At 37.1% G+C, this 17,439-nt stretch overlaps 1 protein-coding gene across 1 annotated transcript; it reads left to right on the top strand.

The window, feature by feature from the left end:
* Positions 13,325 to 17,214, top strand: LOC109820643 (clavaminate synthase-like protein At3g21360). Its single transcript, XM_020386822.1, has 3 exons — positions 13,325 to 13,673; positions 15,877 to 16,124; positions 16,705 to 17,214. Exons 1-3 carry the CDS (start codon positions 13,332 to 13,334, stop codon positions 17,048 to 17,050), a joined length of 936 nt encoding a protein of 311 aa, XP_020242411.1. The 5' UTR covers positions 13,325 to 13,331; the 3' UTR covers positions 17,051 to 17,214.

Genomic DNA, 17,439 nt, shown 5'->3' with positions numbered 1-17,439 from the left:
ATTAGCCCAATAATTCATTGTTACAATTGTTAAGGATATGGGCACGTTGCTTCCATCTGTACAACTCCGTTCAGAGTTAAAATTAATAAGCCACCTATAACAGAATCAAAATCTATTATTAAGGAAACCGATAACCAGGCCGTAGATTTGATAGAATCTAACTCTGCCAAGAAAATCCATGATAGTATAATCGAAGAACCATGCACTTTTGTTCCTTCTGAAACTACCCATGTAATTGTGGAGCTAACTGAAGTTTCATTCAATGACAACACTCCGATTATTCCCCAAGCTATCCCTTTGATCACGGAGTTCACTGATGTTGTCCCTGAAGTTGTTCCTAAAATTAAAACTCCAACTCCTCCTGAATTCACTTCATAGACTGAAAACGTTGTTGATATTCCCCACGAAATCCTCTTGGACCAACATGACACCTAACACGTTCTTGATTCGGTTTCTAAAGTGAGTCACTCAGATATCTGTATAGAAGTTGAATCCCAAATTGAGCATCGTGAAATAACTAACATATTAGATGCCAAACCCCCATGCATTGTCCCGATAGTCACTCACACATACACTGATTCATTTTGGGAAAATATAGTGATTAGGAATACAAGTTTTAGCATGAGTATTTTCATTTCCTTTTTCTCTCATGTTAAGTGCACAAAAACACTCCTCCTTCACGCATTTGTTTGCATGTTCTTCACTATCACTCCTAGAATAGGAAAGTTGTTATTTATATTAACGAAGGAACACCTAATCATTCCCTTTGATAGAGGACGTCATACATGTTAAGCACTTCGTTGAGTTTACATCTGTCATTGATCGCATTGTTCGAGTCAGCATTTATCATTTGAGTTGATTCACATCATTTTTTGAATTGCATTGGTCATATATTGGGGAATCAGTGATCTAATTTGAATAAATACATTGTTAACTAAAATGTATGATATGGAGTCAATATATAGTTTTTAAACTGTTAATGTAGATATTTTAGATGGTTTGGACTTGTCCAATACAGTTTCTTTATAAATGTTTAAGATTTGACATGATATTTATGAACTTTTTCAACTCTTGAAATAATTAATGCCAACATTTATATTATCGATTTGGTCATAGTTCTATTCTCAATATTGATTGATTAAACAGTTTACAATGTTATTGGCAGTCCATTGATATAAGCCTGACCCTAATCCATTTTTTCTGAGAGTTCTTTTATTTTACCTCACTTCTATATATTCACCCATGTAGCAGTGAATTTTGATAATATTTTAGATGGTGAATTTACAATGCAATCTAGCTAATGATTTGAGATGCAAGAAAGTAACTGATGGCAGATTAAGATACAGATAGAGTATATTGAAGATGATAAGTTTCTGCAACTAACACGACGGAGTCGAGTTTTCTCCCACCCGGGGAGAATGATGAGGACAAGAAATGGCAATTTCCATATTTGATTAGTTGACTTTCTTTTATTTTTTATTTTTAAATTTTGAATTTTGAATTTTGAATTTTGAAATTTAGTTGAGTGATTTGAGGGATTGTTGTTTTCTTTCTATTTTTTATTGCACCTTGTGTGCACGTTGTATGAGACTATTGAAAGGCAATGAATTATTGAATGAAAAAAATATTTATTAGCTAAATTTTGGTGTGAAGCCTTGGGTGTGAAACCCTAGGCCTTGGGTGTGAAACCCTAGGCTAAATTGTTCTCCTCTGCCACAAACAGCCGACAAACATTCTTTCTCCTCATACACAGCCGTCAAATTTCTTCTCTCCCCCACGTCAACAATTTCCAAACTCAGCTCCGAACTCCTCTTCATTCCTCTCAACTAGCCACCGCTCCTACTCCGAGCAGCCCCCGGAATCCCTACTCTCCGCCGACCTCATCCCGACACCTACCACCAGTCTCGACCCGACAAGCCACCCGCGTCCTCACCACTTTCATCATCTACCATCTCGACGCCGTCGATCGCGTCACTGTTTTGTTCGACGCCACCGCCGTCATCATCTTCCCGCTTGACGTCGTCATCTAGTTGACGTCGTCGTCCTCATCGTCGCACTCGTCGTCGTCAGTTCACACATCATGGTCATCGCTCAGTCGACGCTGTTTGTCATCGCCAGTTCACCCATCGACCCGTCGACCCGTCGCCACTTGATAGCCCAGTTCGACATCGTCGCACACGTCGTCATCCAGTTCGGCGATGCCCGCCTTGTTTTTCAACACCGTCGCACTCATCGTCATCGGATCTCGGCCTCGTCATTGTCGTTCAGTTCACCGTTGTCGTCGTATCATCTCCAGAGGTCTCTCACGTCGAGTCTGTTCAGACCAACGAAGGTTTTGTTTTCTTTCGTCCCTTATTTTTTCGTTAATTTTATTTTGTTAGTTAATTGTATGAGTATACCATCTCTAAACTCTTATCTTATATTCACTGCTGAGATTATACTTGTGAGTAGAGAGCAACTGAACATGTGACTATTGCAGATTTGATATTAATTTTAGAACTTGCGAAATGATAATGAATATAACGGTTGTTTGAGATTGGAATTGTTCGTGATTATTGATGCAAATCTTATTAAAATCCATCTGTCACATTAATCATTTTGAGTTTAATTTCCTGTCGAATATCATCATTTTTGGCGAAACAATGCGTTATTTGATTTAGATCGTTGATTCTAATAGACCCCCGGTCCCATTTCGCATCATGATGTCTCCATTTCAAATGTTTTTTTTTCAGAAAGTCAGCATTGAACCTGTAAATTCTTTCATCACAATTTCAAACTGTTTTTTTTTTTTTTTGTTCTATTTTAGTTACTGATCAAAAACATCAAAACACAACAGCACCATTCGTAACTGCATATACGAACACTCAGCAACCAAATCAAAAAAACATGATACAACTGCGTTGCAGTAAACATTGTTTGGAATATTAGAAAGAAGTGCTGTAACCAAAGAAGCACACAAAAAATGATTAATTTGTTTCCGGAACCTGTCGACAAGCACAATACGATCCGAGATTCCGTTAAAATATGAATGGAAAGATTTTGCCTTTTAATGCATGCGTATATAATAATTTTTGCCTTTGAATGCGCACATATATACTAATTTTCTGTGATTGAGCTCAGTCGGTGCTTTTGATTAATGAATATACATGTGTGCTTCTTATATTTGAATGCGTTCAGTTGGTGGTTTGAATGGATACGTGTGCACTGAAAATTATAGTTAATGATATTTCACCTCAAACTGCTCAGGTTCACAAATGGCTGTAGGCCTGCTCTCCTTCACATACACGTACACATACGCTCACTTTAATTTAAGTATTTTTTGATTTATTTTCTTACTAAAATTTGTTCCTAGATTACATTTTAATTATTTATTTATTTGATATTTGTTTGAATAGGCTACACCCAGTTTAAATTTTATATAGTTGAATTGTCAGGAGATAAATATAATCTAAAGCCAGTTTAAATTTTTATTTCATTTGGATCGGCATGTAACCGAGCTTGACTTGAGGAAGTATAGTGTTATGAAAGTGAAAACACTTGAAAAAAATTACATTATAAAAGGAAGATGAATAACAAAGCCAACAACGAGCCAAGATGATTGATTTAAAGTGGGCTAAAATGATAGAAAATATTTGATGAAAAACATAAACATAAGATTAATGCTAACTCTAGTACACTTTTATATGATAAAAGCATCCACATATGCATATTAAAGCACTAAATAGTTTATGAAAATCCCTTCTAAAGATTCCTAATTTCCTAAAAAAATTAAAATATTTTATAACAATTCACAAAATATTATCTTTTATTGCTTCTATTTATTTTTTATTGAGTCGAGATCAATCCTTCTTTATCTTTATCTTTTTCCTGGGCAATTCTAGAGTAGTGTCTTCATCGTTTACATCGACTGTGATATGAGGCTGGAGTATGTTATCTTTTAATTGGGCTCCTTCATCTTTTCTCTTTTCGTCTATATTCACAAAGAAGTTAAATATATTTCTTATGTTCAACACAAAATTATGACAATATGGACTTTGATTTTTTCCTATTTTAATAAGAATAAATGTTAACTCCGTATATATATGAAATTTTTTGTGCTTTTAATTTATAACTTAAATAAGGTTAGGAGCTACCTATTTTTTCTCTGCAATGAATTCTTCTGTTGTGCATCCAATAGAATTTCTATTGTGTCATAATGTTACCTTTGCTCTGTATGTACTTTTCCATGAGGATCTGAACTAAATACATTATATTTTTCATTATCAATTTGCTTTAGATTATAATGATAATATTGAATTTTAATATATTTATTTCATGAAGAAGGGATATCACTTAACCTTAGTACTACATCATCGATGATTTGACAACATTTATCATTTGGACACTTATTATTAACATCTCTATCTATTTTCTTATTGCAGCCTTTGCAAATATAGAACCACTGCTCAACTATATTATAAATAGTAGTTATCATTGCCTTAAAGGTGCGATAGAGTATATGTATATTGGTAAATTATTCTTAGGTTTAATTGTATGAATTTTACAGTAGGTTTTCTAAGATCATACCTATTTTGAATGTTATAATGGTTCTATATATTAGTAATTTGAATTTTTATTGTATTTATAAAGAGCCTTAATGGAGATGATTTTGTCTTGGCATCTTACTCTGAAAGAGTGCTGCATATTAGCTTTAAAATATAATATTTTTTTACGGTGTTGTTTGCGTCAAAAGTTGTTCTCGTTGTGGAATTCATTATATCTTCGGTCGATTACAATAAATTCAAAAGAAATAGCCCTTTTATAAGACTTCTTTTACACAACAAAATAAAAATTATAACTTTTTAGAAACAAACGTAGGATCGTTGTTTGGATCGCTGCTTGCGTGGGATCTTTGTCTGTGTCGGGAGTGCTTTGACTCGTGGACCACCAAATCACAGATTCTGATTGAATCGTGAGGGGTTTAGTGATTCTTCCTTCGTTTATCGAAGTAGGAATTTGAAGTGAAGATCTTATCAAAGTAAGACGATCACTCTTCTTAAGATCAAGTCAAAGCTCGAATCTCAAGGAATTGTCAGAAGCTTCAGTACTCTTCTCTCTCTACTCCAAAATCAGCCTCGCGATCCGCCCCTCTCAAAAATGATCTCAGGGGGTATTTATAGCCCCTAGGATGAACAATGCTTCCGAGACTGTGTTTGCTGTCTCGGCGCGCGAGACAGGCAAAGGACTGTCCTCGGCTTCCGAGATAGTAACACTGTCTCGGGTTTCCGAGGACAGTATTTCGACAGTAAATACTGTCTCGGAAATCCTCAACCGCCCAGCAGTTTTCTTGTAACTGCCTTCCCACGTTTTACAACTCCGTTATTTTGGCAATTATCAACGTGATTCTCGCCCACGACGTTTCTCACGTTCTTGAACAGTTGGTGGCCACGTGTCGGCAGTTATAAAATAGTTTCTGACTTTTTTGAGAGCTGTCTCGCGGGCGAGACAGAGAATACTGTCTCGCGGGCGAGACAGAGAATACTGTCTCGCATGGCGAGACAGAGAATACTGTCTCGCTGGCGAGACAGAAAAGACTGTCTCGCCTAGCGAGACAGTAAAGACTGTCTCGACTATCTCGCGTGCGAGACAGCCCATACTTGTGTTCTTCTGACTTTTTTGGATGATCTCCTTTTTGAGCTGTATTTGGATATCTTTCAGTATTTTTTGACGCCTACAGATACCCCCTCCAAAGTATTCCAGACTCATTCCTTTATAGAGGAGTCTAGGATACTTTGGATAAGATGGGTCTAATTTTTAATCCTTTCAGTACTTGATTGAGTAGATCGTACGGAAGGACCCATAAATGGCTTCAACTCTTGACTTCTTCATCTTTTAGCCTATTCAGTGCTTTGTAGAATAGCTAAAATTCCTTCGGTGCTGCGTTTATCGCGTGACCATCGTCGAAGTCTTGAATTAGAACTGCTATTGAAGAGTGGAGAGATAGTTTATACTCATATACTTTATTGGAGTGTTCGGGAAATAGTTTAACCTCATATACCCGTTGGGAGGTAATCAGGTTATTCTTAAGAATAGTCTGAGTGATATTCTCCAGAAACTTCCTGTTGAGGGTAGGAAAACAATTTAGACTCATGTACCTATTAGAGTAATATGGTCTCTTTTTTGTTGGTAGAGATGAACCCAATGATGGAGAGGAAGAATTTTATATTCTATCTCCTGGTCTCTTTTTTGTTGGTAGAGATAAACCCGAAATCGGAGAGGAAGAATTTTATATTCTATCTCCTGGTCTCTTGTTTGTTGGTAGAGATGAACCCGAAATCGGAGAGGAAGAATTTTATATTCTATCTCCTGGTCTCTTGTTTGTTGGTAGAGATGAACCTGAAATCGGAGAGGAAGAATTTTATATTCTATCTCCTAGGTGCAAAGGAAACTCAAAGTGGGATCCCCTACTTAAAGAATCTGGACGGGTTTGAATAATCCTAACTGTCATAAGGTTTGATTATTCAACTAAAAGTGGACCTCTCGTTCATGGAATGAATCGAGAAGAGATTTTGGTTGTGGTCCTAACTGTAGTAAGGTTTGACCAAGTGGGAGTTCTGAGACGATCCTAACTGTTTAAAGGTTTGATCGTTCAATTTGTGGACCTCTCGTTCATGGAAGGAATCGAGAGGGGATTTTGGTTTTGGTCCTAACTGTTTAAAGGTTTGACCAAATAGGGGTTTGAGACGATCTTAACTGTTTAATGGTTTGACCGTTCAATTTGAGTGGACCTCTCGTTCATGGAAGGAATCGAGAGGGGAGTTTGGTTTTGGTCCTAACTGTTTAAAGGTTTGACCAGATGGGAATTTGAGACGATCCTAACTGTTTAAAGGTTTGATCGTTCAATTTATGGACCTCTCGTTCATGGAACGAATCGAGAGGGGATTTTGGCTTTGGTCCTAACTGTTTAAAGGTTTGACCAAATGGAAGTTTGAGACGGAAGATTAATCTAAAGAAGTGATCGAATCTCATCTCAGCAAAAGAGTATTCGGAAGTCATAGTAGGAGTTTAGTGTTTATCACTTTGTTCATAATGATCGGGGTTATCCCTAAGAATATTACATTTAACATTCTTCCAGGAACTTCCCGTTACATGAATTATCGACCCCCAGTTTTCTTTGCTAAACTGGGTATAACGAAGAGTATGTCATCATCAGTCGCATGTCCAGGTTATCCTTAAGACCAGGAACTTCCCGTCAAGAGTAGGAAACAGTTTAGACTCATAAACTTATTGGAGTATCGAGGAGCAGTTTATACTCGTATACTCTTTGGAGTGAGGGGAAACAGTTTATACTCGTGCACCCAATGGAGTTGGGGGAAACAGTTTATACTCGTGCACCCAATGGAGTTGGGGGAAACAGTTTATACTCATGCACCCAATAGAGTTAGAGTCGTCTTTACTTGGCTTGTTTTTTCGTTATGACGCCGGAGTCAATTAAGGCTTGGATTTTGTTTTTGAGTCCAAAGCAAATCTCAGTGGGATGAAGAACCCTTCTGTGGTACGCACAGTAGTTTGGATCCGTAATCCTCTTAGCTCCCTCCTGATCTTTAATAGGTGGTAGCTCGATTTTGTCATTGGCGAGGAGGGATTTCAAGATGGCTGGAGTTTCATCATCTTCGAAAGAATACTCCTTTTGAAACCTCGGATCGGGAGTCGTGTTCTCAGTGATTGCAGATATCATCGGTCGGCTTCTCTCAGCTTTCTTTCTTTTAAGAAAGTGTTCAGCTTGTTCGCCACGTAGTTTTAACTCTTTCCAAGTTTTGGATGGTACAACCCCCAGAGCTTCCAGGACATCGATAGAGAGATTATTATGGCATGTTTGCAAGATGAACTCCTCTATAACAGGATCTCTGCAATTCATTGCTTTGTTACGGAAGCGCTTGACAAAGTTATCGACTGACTCTTCGTCTTTTTGCTTCTCATCTAAAAGGGTTCCGATTGACACTTCGGTGTCATCATCGAAGAAATTGCTGAGGAACAAAATTTCCATGTCATCCCAGCAATTGACGCTCCCTGGCTTGAGACGTCGATACCAATCGATGGCGGGCCCACGAAGGGTGCCAACGAATGACCGGACCATTAAAGCCTCATTTCCAGAGATCATTCCCAAATAAGACTTGAAATAAATCAAGTGCTGAGTAGGCGAGCTTTTTCCGTCAAACGGTGTGAAGTTAATCAGATTGAATTCTGTCGGATACGGTATTGAATCCCATTCTCTTGGATAGGGACATGGAATACCCGTCTTCTTTACTTCCTGGGCCGTCATCAAAGCGTTGATTTTGTTTTCAAGCTCTTTCATTTTCTTGCCCTCATCTTCATCTCTTTCTGAGTGATGTGGAGCAGAAATAGTTGGGCCACCCCCAACATTATTAAGCGGTGCAATTGAATCACCCCCAATATTGTTATTGGGAGGATCTGTTGGACCACCCCCAGTGTTATTATCATTGGGAGGTGTATCAGCCATAATAACTTCATCCACTTCTAGATCACTGTCATCTACAACATTCTGAGTGTGGCGGCTGGATTCAGCTCGCTGACTGGACTCAGGAGGTTGAGGCCGTTGAGTTAGCAATTCTCTCATTTGTTGGATAGCTAACTCTATCTCTGTCTTCATCTCAGCTCTAATTTCTTCACGTTGTTTGGCTAGAGCTTCTTGAAATATTTGAGCGAACTGATCAGAGGTGACTGTGAGTACTTCTCTGGTTTGCCCTGTGCTAGATACTGTATCATCCAAAGCAATCGCAGAACAAGTGTCCGAGAGCTCGTCCTCTGATGACTTTCCTTCATGCATTCTCTTATAGTCCCTATGTCTGATGGCTCTTAACTGGAGTCGGGACATCCGTTTGGCAATTCTTGAATTGACTTTTCCTCTCGGGGAAAAGTCGGGATTTGATTCACTTGAATGCCATTTAGATTTTCCTTTATAAGCCATGTTGATGGTGACTTCAGGGAATTCGTCGTCTTGGACAGTTGATCTTCTCTTGCGGAAATGTCTCGGGTTAGGCTTCGACATTTCGGTGAAAAGACTGTGGAATACCGAGACTCTTCGTGGGATGGCTTCTCATTTTGTGTAGTCACATTCCGACTGTACTGCTCTAATGAGTCGCATACAGAAACAATGAGAGCTCATTTCTCGGACAATCCTCTTTCGCGTTTTGTTCACAACCCCAGCTTGATAGTACGATTCATCGGTATGATTGCCGAAAAATCCTATCGTCTGTTGGTATGACCTCCCAAGAATAACGATGTCTTTTGGCTAACACGTCTTCTTCTGGGGGTGTAAAGTCTTGTTGGCATTTGCATGACGCTTTTGTATACGTTCTTTGAGGGTTGAGCGAGCCCTCTTGACAAAAGTCCATTCATCCGTCGTTAGCTTAGCAGAGATATGAGTTATTGGTCGTTGAGACAACTGAACCACTCGATGCCTCCTCGACTCTAGGTCCGCGTGATAGCGATCCCCGTCGGTTTGTTCCAAGGCCTTAGCTATTTGGCGAGCGCGGCGCTGACGTTGTCTCTGACGAGCCCTCTTCGTCAGTGCCGATGGGCTTTGATTCGATGGCTCTTTAACTAGATAAGAGTCATCGCGAGCAGAGATGTTGACAGTAGAATCCTCAGCAACAATCAGGCGAGAGTCTGAATTTTGTACCTTCTTTAGCATGTAAGTCTTCTTCAATGTTGAGGTCCTCTTGTACTTGCGATACAATGAAGATCTTGAAGAGGATGATGAGAGATATTCCTCAAACTTGGTTTGGTCGAACTCGTATTCGACCGTGGATTCAACTGGAATCTTGATCGGCTGCGACACGACGGTCTCGGTATCGAGACCGTTGGCTCCCACTGTGGTCGCCAGCTTGTTTGCGTCAAAAGTTATTCTCGTTGTGGAATTCATTATATCTTCGGTCGATTACAATAAATTCAAAAGAAATAGCCTTTTTATAAGACTTCTTTTACACAACAAAATGAAAATTATAACTTTTTAGAAACAAACACAGGATCGTTGTTTGGATCGCTGCTTGCGTGGGATCTTTGCCTGTGCCGGGAGTGCTTTGACTCGTGGACCACCAAATCACAGATTCTGATTGAATCGTGAGGGGTTTAGTGATTCTTCCTTCGTTTATCGAAGTAGAAATTTGAAATGAAGATCTTATCAAAGTAAGACGATCACTCTTCTTAAGATCAAATCTAAGCTCGAATCTCAAGGAATTGCCAGAAGCTCCAGTACTCTTCTCTCTCTGCTCCAAAATCAGCCTCGCGATCCGCCCCTCTCAAAAATGATCTCAGGGGGTATTTATAGCCCCTAGGATGAACAATGCTTCCGAGACAGTGTTTGCTGTCTCGGCGGCCGAGACAGCAAAGACTGTCTCGGGTTCCGAGACAGCAAAGACTGTCTCGGGTTCTGAGACAGTAAACACTGTCTTGGGTTCCGAGACAGTAAATACTGTCTCGGAAATCCTCAACCGCCTAGCAGTTTTCTTGTAACTTCCTTCCCACGTTTTACAACTCCGTTATTTTGGCAATTATCAACGTGATTCTCGCCCACGACGTTTCCCACGTTCTTGAACAGTTTGTTCTTTGGCAGTTAATGGCCACGTGTCGGCGGTTTATAAAACAGTTTCTGAGCCTTCGAGAACTGTCTCGCTCTGCGAGACAGTAAACACTGTCTCGCTCTGTGAGACAGTGAACATTATCTCGCACGGCGAGACAGTAAGGACTGTCTCGCACGGCGAGACAGTAAAGACTGTCTCGCATGCGAGACGGTAAAGACTATCTCGCGTGCGAGACAGCCCATACTTGTGTTCTTCTGACTTTTTTGGATGATCTCCTTTTTGAGCTGTATTTGGATATCTTTCAGCATTTTTTGACGCCTACAGGTGTTATATGGTTGTTTACTTGGTTTACTTACTATTCTCTTGTTTCTTCAGTAAGTTGTATCTTTGAGTTGATATATATATTATTAACGTAATTTATGATGACATGCATATCTCCTCTATAAATTTGAGACAGATATAAGGTGAATTTTATATTTAGTAGCGTTTAATAAGAATTTTAGTAATGAAATATATTACCTTCATATTTAGAGATCTTGGAATCTATTAGTGCTATTACATCATTATCTTTGATCATGTCTTTAAGAATTGATCATTCGTTAGTAGTCATACCCCTAAATAAAGTCACACGCAGGGTTGTGATACCATATAAGAAAAAAAGCGATTTTATATTTTTTTTGCTTACGCAGAGTCATGATATAGTAATTTTTCTTTTATCTCCCATGAAGAATGTTTTTTGATTGGAACAAAGTAGTTCAATATATTCTTCATAGGGGATTCAGCCGGTGCTTCTTTGATAAGTATAACTTATGTTAGTGTTAATTGAAGTGATTCATGGACATTCTAAATTCTATTTCAAATCAAAGCTGCTTGATTCTTTTGAAGGATCTCTCTAAATTTTCTGATAGTTCTCCACACATAAATCTTTGTATTTTTTCCCTATAAATATTATTACCATTAGAGATCAATACTTATAAATTATAATCAATTAATGTTAACTTATTATATTATAGCCTTTTATTAGTTTTTTGCGATTTAGTCTTCTATTAACTAATGACACTTATGTATTTTTGCTGCTCTAACATATTGATAAAATTATATGCAGTTACTTTAATTTATACAATAACATTAATTTTTAATCTATCATATATTTTTAAAAATTTTATTCTTTGACTAGATATTTTTAATCTGCTATTATTGCTATTTTTTACCAGCATCAACTTGACTTTTTTTATCTTATTAATTTATTTGGTTTTTACATATACGTTCTTTATTTTGTAGACATTTCTAAATTTAGCATTTAATAATTTTATTTAGATTTATATTTCAATTTAAACTGTATCCTTATCTTCATACTATATATATCCAATAAGAATTCATCAATTTATCAACTTAATTTTACTTAATGGATTAATATTTGAATTTCAAGGGTATTTTTGTCTACTGAAAGATTTTCCCGAACTCATGCTTTTAAAGAGAGTATGATACACATGTATAGAAACCAAAACATGGCGATTACTTAATTTATAGGTGAATTCTCAAAGTGCTCGTCCTGCCTTACCTCCTTATCCTTCTACTGATTCACACCCTTTCACTTGTCATACTCCACTTTCTCATCCTTCTTTTTGTACAGTGCCTTTTGCTTGTCCTGCTTCAACTACTCACACTTCTCCTTCTAGTGCTCAAGGTTTACCTCAGGAGGGTATTGTGAAGATGTTTTGCGGACTCGAGGCGTTTCGGCTTCTTCGAGGAGGATATTCTCTGGGGAATTTCTATAGTTACTCGACCATATTAGACCAGTCTTGTTATATTTTGGATGCTACAGACATTTTGGATATTAGACACATATTATATGCATTTTCTATTTGTCATATATATATATATGAGACTAACGGAGATTATTTTTTTTCTCTTCATATGTGTTTTAACTTGGCTATTTCTATTGGTTGAATGAGTCCGATGACATATATTATTGCTTTATTATTTTATTGTGAGATTTTGAATTATGTCATTGCATGAGATGTATTTTTTGAATTGTACTGGTAGCCAAGCAAATCAGGAAAATTCCTAAATAAATAAATAAATAACCTTGCCCAAATGGTTTTCACCATTTTGATTGTGCTTTGAACAAGAATCTGCCAAAACAGTTTTAACTGTTTGGGGCAGGGTTTGCCAAACAGTTTCACCCGTTTAGGCTGCCTACGTTTGTAGTACTACATACCTATGATGTGTCATTTTTGATAGATGGGGAGAAGTAGTTAATTCGCAGATACAATTTTGAAGGCAGGTAAATTTTGTTGGTTTGAATTGTACAGTTGCCTACTCGGTTAAAATTTTCTCGTTTTGCATGAGAAATTGCATGTTAATTTTAAATGTATATTCTAGTTAAAAAAACCTTTAGGACTGTTTACCTATCTTCTAGTATAACTTATGATTTTCAGGTATAAATGTGAAGTATCAGGACCTAACTTTGGAAGTGATGAAGTCCAAACCAACTCGGATTATAAAAAAGTTAGGATTTGGGCTACTTTCGATAAAAATCAGCCTAATTCTCCCTCATTTGTAGCATCTATGGTTATAAAGCAAATTCTATCGAAATTCTATAACAGATTATCTCTTTTTGTCTACATCATGATTGTGAGAAACCAAAACAACCGGCCAAACTCAGCCTAAATAAACTCTTCCCATTGCTATAACTACAACGTCTTACTACTGCATTTCCCCAAAATAACATAAAAATACATAATCATGAGTTTCATCGACGGACGAATCGATGGAGAGAAAATCTTCGAAGGGAGGGTGTTCCCTAAGATACTTCTCCCATCAAAAGCATGCGAAGGAAATCTTATTGAAATAGTGAAGACAGAGAGGGAAAAGCTTGAGAAGATGTTAAAAGAGCACGGAGCCATTCTCTTTAGAGGATTCGATGTAAGATCAGCAGAGGATTTCTCAAGCGTTGTGGAAGCATTCGGGCACGAGGAGTTCCCATACCAAGGACCTGCTGACAGGACAAAGTTGGCAGATAGGGTTTACACTACTAATGCGGTGCCTTTGGATGTCATGATTAGCTTCCACCATGAAATGGCAATGGTATGTGTGTTCATAAAACAGGGCATGAAGAAAGCCATGCATCACGTTTTTAAGTACAAACCTAGATAATAACACAAAAAAAGAAAATCCATTTATATGTCCCTCTATAGAAAATCATAAAGGACAAAACATTCAAATTTTTTTTTTTGTCAAGGAAATAATTTTTTCATTAAAGCTGAACATTTAGGTCCATCAAGGGCCCAAGCATCCCTATAGGATTAAAGAAATCAAGTCCTAAGATTTAAAAAATATGCATCCAGTGTTAGAATATAAAATGCTAATCCTCAATTCTTACCGTAACTTCGGGATTTTAATGCAATTAATATTAGGGACTTTACAGATTATAAAAAAAAATTGCTACCGCTTCATGAACCAAGGATTTCATTCATTACAAGGGCGTTCAATTTGCGAAAGCATGTTGGGATATAAAACTTTAATCCTCAGTCCTCACTATAACTAGTTCGGTGTTTTGCAGCAATGGCAAAGACTTTAAGATCCATGACCTGTATTCTATAGATACAATGAATGGATATACACAACATAAGACCAAAATTATGATACATCTAATCACACTCTCTGGAGCTCCCTACACACAATTTCTCTCCTGCCAAAGCATATAGACTATAGAATCAAATGCTGATCTTTTGACCATTTTGTCAAAAGAACCCCTGTAAGTTTACGACCCATAATTAAGAACACAGCTCTATCACAATTCCGTCACCTGAACTCCAACCATAGCGTAATTACTTTCGAAATATTTGCAGCAGAAGGCAAGAAAATAACAGATGAAGTTGGTAATTACAGTGGTATTCTACTATTTGTACCGGTTGCCTATGTTGTTTGCACCGATATTTTGAGTATTATCTGCACTCATTTAAAATTATTCGTGCACTATATTTTTCGTTCTAATTCCTTTACGTATGATTTTTCACAAAAGCCAGCTTTCGTCTGCGTGAAGAGAATCAAAATCCATACCAAAATCACAATTGTAGGTACAGTTTCAAGGAGTCTAGCTATCATGTACGTCCAAAACAATATATAGGCGCTTACCTTTTAAGGTAATCAGACAGGTATAAACTTTGGCCGGAACTTATGATGACGGAGAATCCAATCTCTACATGACATTAAAAATATTTGATAACTCTCAACTATTATTCGGTAACATTTTTAGGCATTACCAAATTTTCTGGCGTGCGTCAACATCTCAAATATGTGATCCTAGCAAATAAAACTTCCCGTTCTCTCCCAGTGTAAAATCATATTTAATTAGTTCAGGTAAAAATATGTGAATATATCCTAAAAGTAACGCATAAATACCTTGCGCACAAAAAAAAAGGTTTTGTCATACTATACACTCAAATCTTTGTCAACTATAGCGTGAAATCTTCGTATTTCTAATATCAGTCTTCACGTCTTCATATTTGTTCGGAATAGGCAGGGTCTTAATTAGTTAAAAGGAACTTTAAATGTATGTCTGATGGAATTTGAACCTGGATTGTGGTAATACCATCTTAAAGTTCTTTCCATGATACAAAAACTTTGTAATTGTGGTGATAGTTGAGGAATAGTTTTATACTCTAGCAAATCCGTATTTGGAAGTAGTGTGGTGAGACACTTGAACTAGCATTGTTATCTGGGGATTGATCAAGCGAAAAACATCAATAATTACCACATTCTCTAGATGGATCAGTACACTTCGGTTAGAATCAAACACATTAGTAGCTCCTCTAGTACCATCTTATAGTCATTTCCTATACACCAATATTCTGAAGTGTATTGATGATTGAGGGTTATAGTTCTATATACTTTCATCGCTAACGCATACTATTATGTTAGTAGACAACTCGTTGTATATAATTTTAATCACAATTAATAAAAATTTAATGATGATCTTGTAACTAAAAACTAAGTAGAGATTCTTAAATTCCTTAACATATCCTTCCCCAACATCTGGTCTAATAAATTCGTGGATTTATAATTTTGATCTACGCTTAGACATAATAATAAATTTATCATACATAGAGATGGAAACACTTCAGAATGGATTTTCCAGAGGGAAATTTATACTTTTCGTTGGCCTATTGTAACATACAGACAAAATTTTGGTCAACTGCCGAATTTTTTCATATGGGATGGATTTTTACTTTCAGTAGTGTGTATATATAGCCTAAGCATAATCGTGATTAATTCTATTTTGTTGTAGATAAAAGAATTTCCTCGCAGGATCATGTTTTTCTGTATGCAACCATCACCAGAAGGTGGGGAGACTTCGATAATCCCAAGCAATATTATCGTCGAGAAGATGGAGGAAGCATTACCACAAGTTGTGGAAAAATTTGTAGAAGGAGGGATATTTTTCGTCCTTCACACAAAAGCTACATACAACAAAAATGGTAGAGTTGTTTGGCAACGTATGCTCAAAACCACAGATAAAATACAGGGAGAGAAGAGGTAAATACATATGTAGTTCAATTATCAAGTAGCAAGTTTTGGCCACTTTGATTTGGTATTGATTCACATCAACAAGTTGTCTCCATAAATTGCATATATAGATATGCTAGAGAATTTGGTAGTCTTCTATAAGAGTTATGTGGGTATTTAGCTGATCGAGCTTGTAACACGCCTCAAAGCAGATACATAGTCTCTACCTAGCACAAGTTGAAAGGGACCACAATTTGGTCTCGGCTAGTCCCTTGAGCTATTAATTAGTACCTTAAAAGAAACCATATGAAACAAAACCTAACTTTATAAGGTTGTGCTTCACGCATGTGTATGTGTGCACGCGCACACACACATACATACATGCAGATACATCATCGTCTTCAAGTAAAGAATATCGTACAACTAAGTTATAATTATATTTATTAATTGCAGTGAAACAAACAACTGTGATTGACTCAAAACTCCTAATTACATGTAACTGCACTTGCACTCCTTTTAATACAAACGAACCAAACCACCAGTTAAAAGGAGTCCCTACCTACTACTTGATCACAACTGACTAGAATCTTACGCATTGATTGTTTCATAGAGCAAAGGAAATGCTATCATGCAACACAGTAAAGTTCAACAGTGATGGAACCGCAGATTTCACATTTGGACCAATGAATCCGGTGAGGGAGTTCAACGGAAAGAGGGTGATGTTTAACCGGATACTCGGATACAATACCGGAGAAAGGGATGCATATGTTGCCTTCAAAGATGGAAGACCTATTCCATTGGAAGCCACAAAAGTGATAGAGAGGATATATGAGGATAATTGTGTGGATATATCTTGGGAGAAAGGAGATGTTTTGTTGGTGGATAACCTAACAGTTCAACATGCAAGGCGGCCGGGGAAGCACCCTAGGATAGTTTTGGTATCTCTCTCCGATTAAACCTATAATTATATGTAAATGTAATTGATTATATTCATGTACATTTATGTAAACATTCATCTATTACGTAAACGCATAGACAATATTTAAGTAACGTAATAAGACTTGAGCATTTATTCTTGGAAGAATTCATCTGCATAATGTGAAAGAAAAGGAAACAAAGATGATTATGCATGGTCCATGAACAACTTTTTCTTATTACATAGATCTTTGTGAAGTAAACATCTTCTCGTAGAAATAGTAGTCAGAGAGGATTAATTTGTCCCTCTCCTCTAAAGTTTTATTAATAGTATTATAATTCCAAAGTAAGTTGACTCTAACCAATGTGGGACTAATCTAAATATAGAAAACTAACTAAATAGAGGAAGGACTCTCAACACTCACCCTCA

Source organism: Asparagus officinalis, chromosome 8 (assembly GCF_001876935.1).
Source record: "Asparagus officinalis chromosome 8, Aspof.V1, whole genome shotgun sequence".
NCBI lineage: Eukaryota > Viridiplantae > Streptophyta > Magnoliopsida > Asparagales > Asparagaceae > Asparagus > Asparagus officinalis.
Note: the sequence above shows the minus strand (reverse complement) of the source record. Positions and strands in the feature narration are given on the sequence as shown.

What these genes read in the sequence shown, in the direction of transcription:
- LOC109820643 (XM_020386822.1), top strand. Translation starts at nt 13,332, where the DNA reads ATGAGTTTCATCGACGGACGAATCGATGGAGAGAAAATCTTCGAAGGG. An exon ending in TCCACCATGAAATGGCAATG is followed by an intron (nt 13,674 to 15,876) that starts GTATGTGTGTTC and finishes ATTTTGTTGTAG; the next exon opens with ATAAAAGAATTTCCTCGCAG. An exon ending in AAAATACAGGGAGAGAAGAG is followed by an intron (nt 16,125 to 16,704) that starts GTAAATACATAT and finishes ATTGTTTCATAG; the next exon opens with AGCAAAGGAAATGCTATCAT.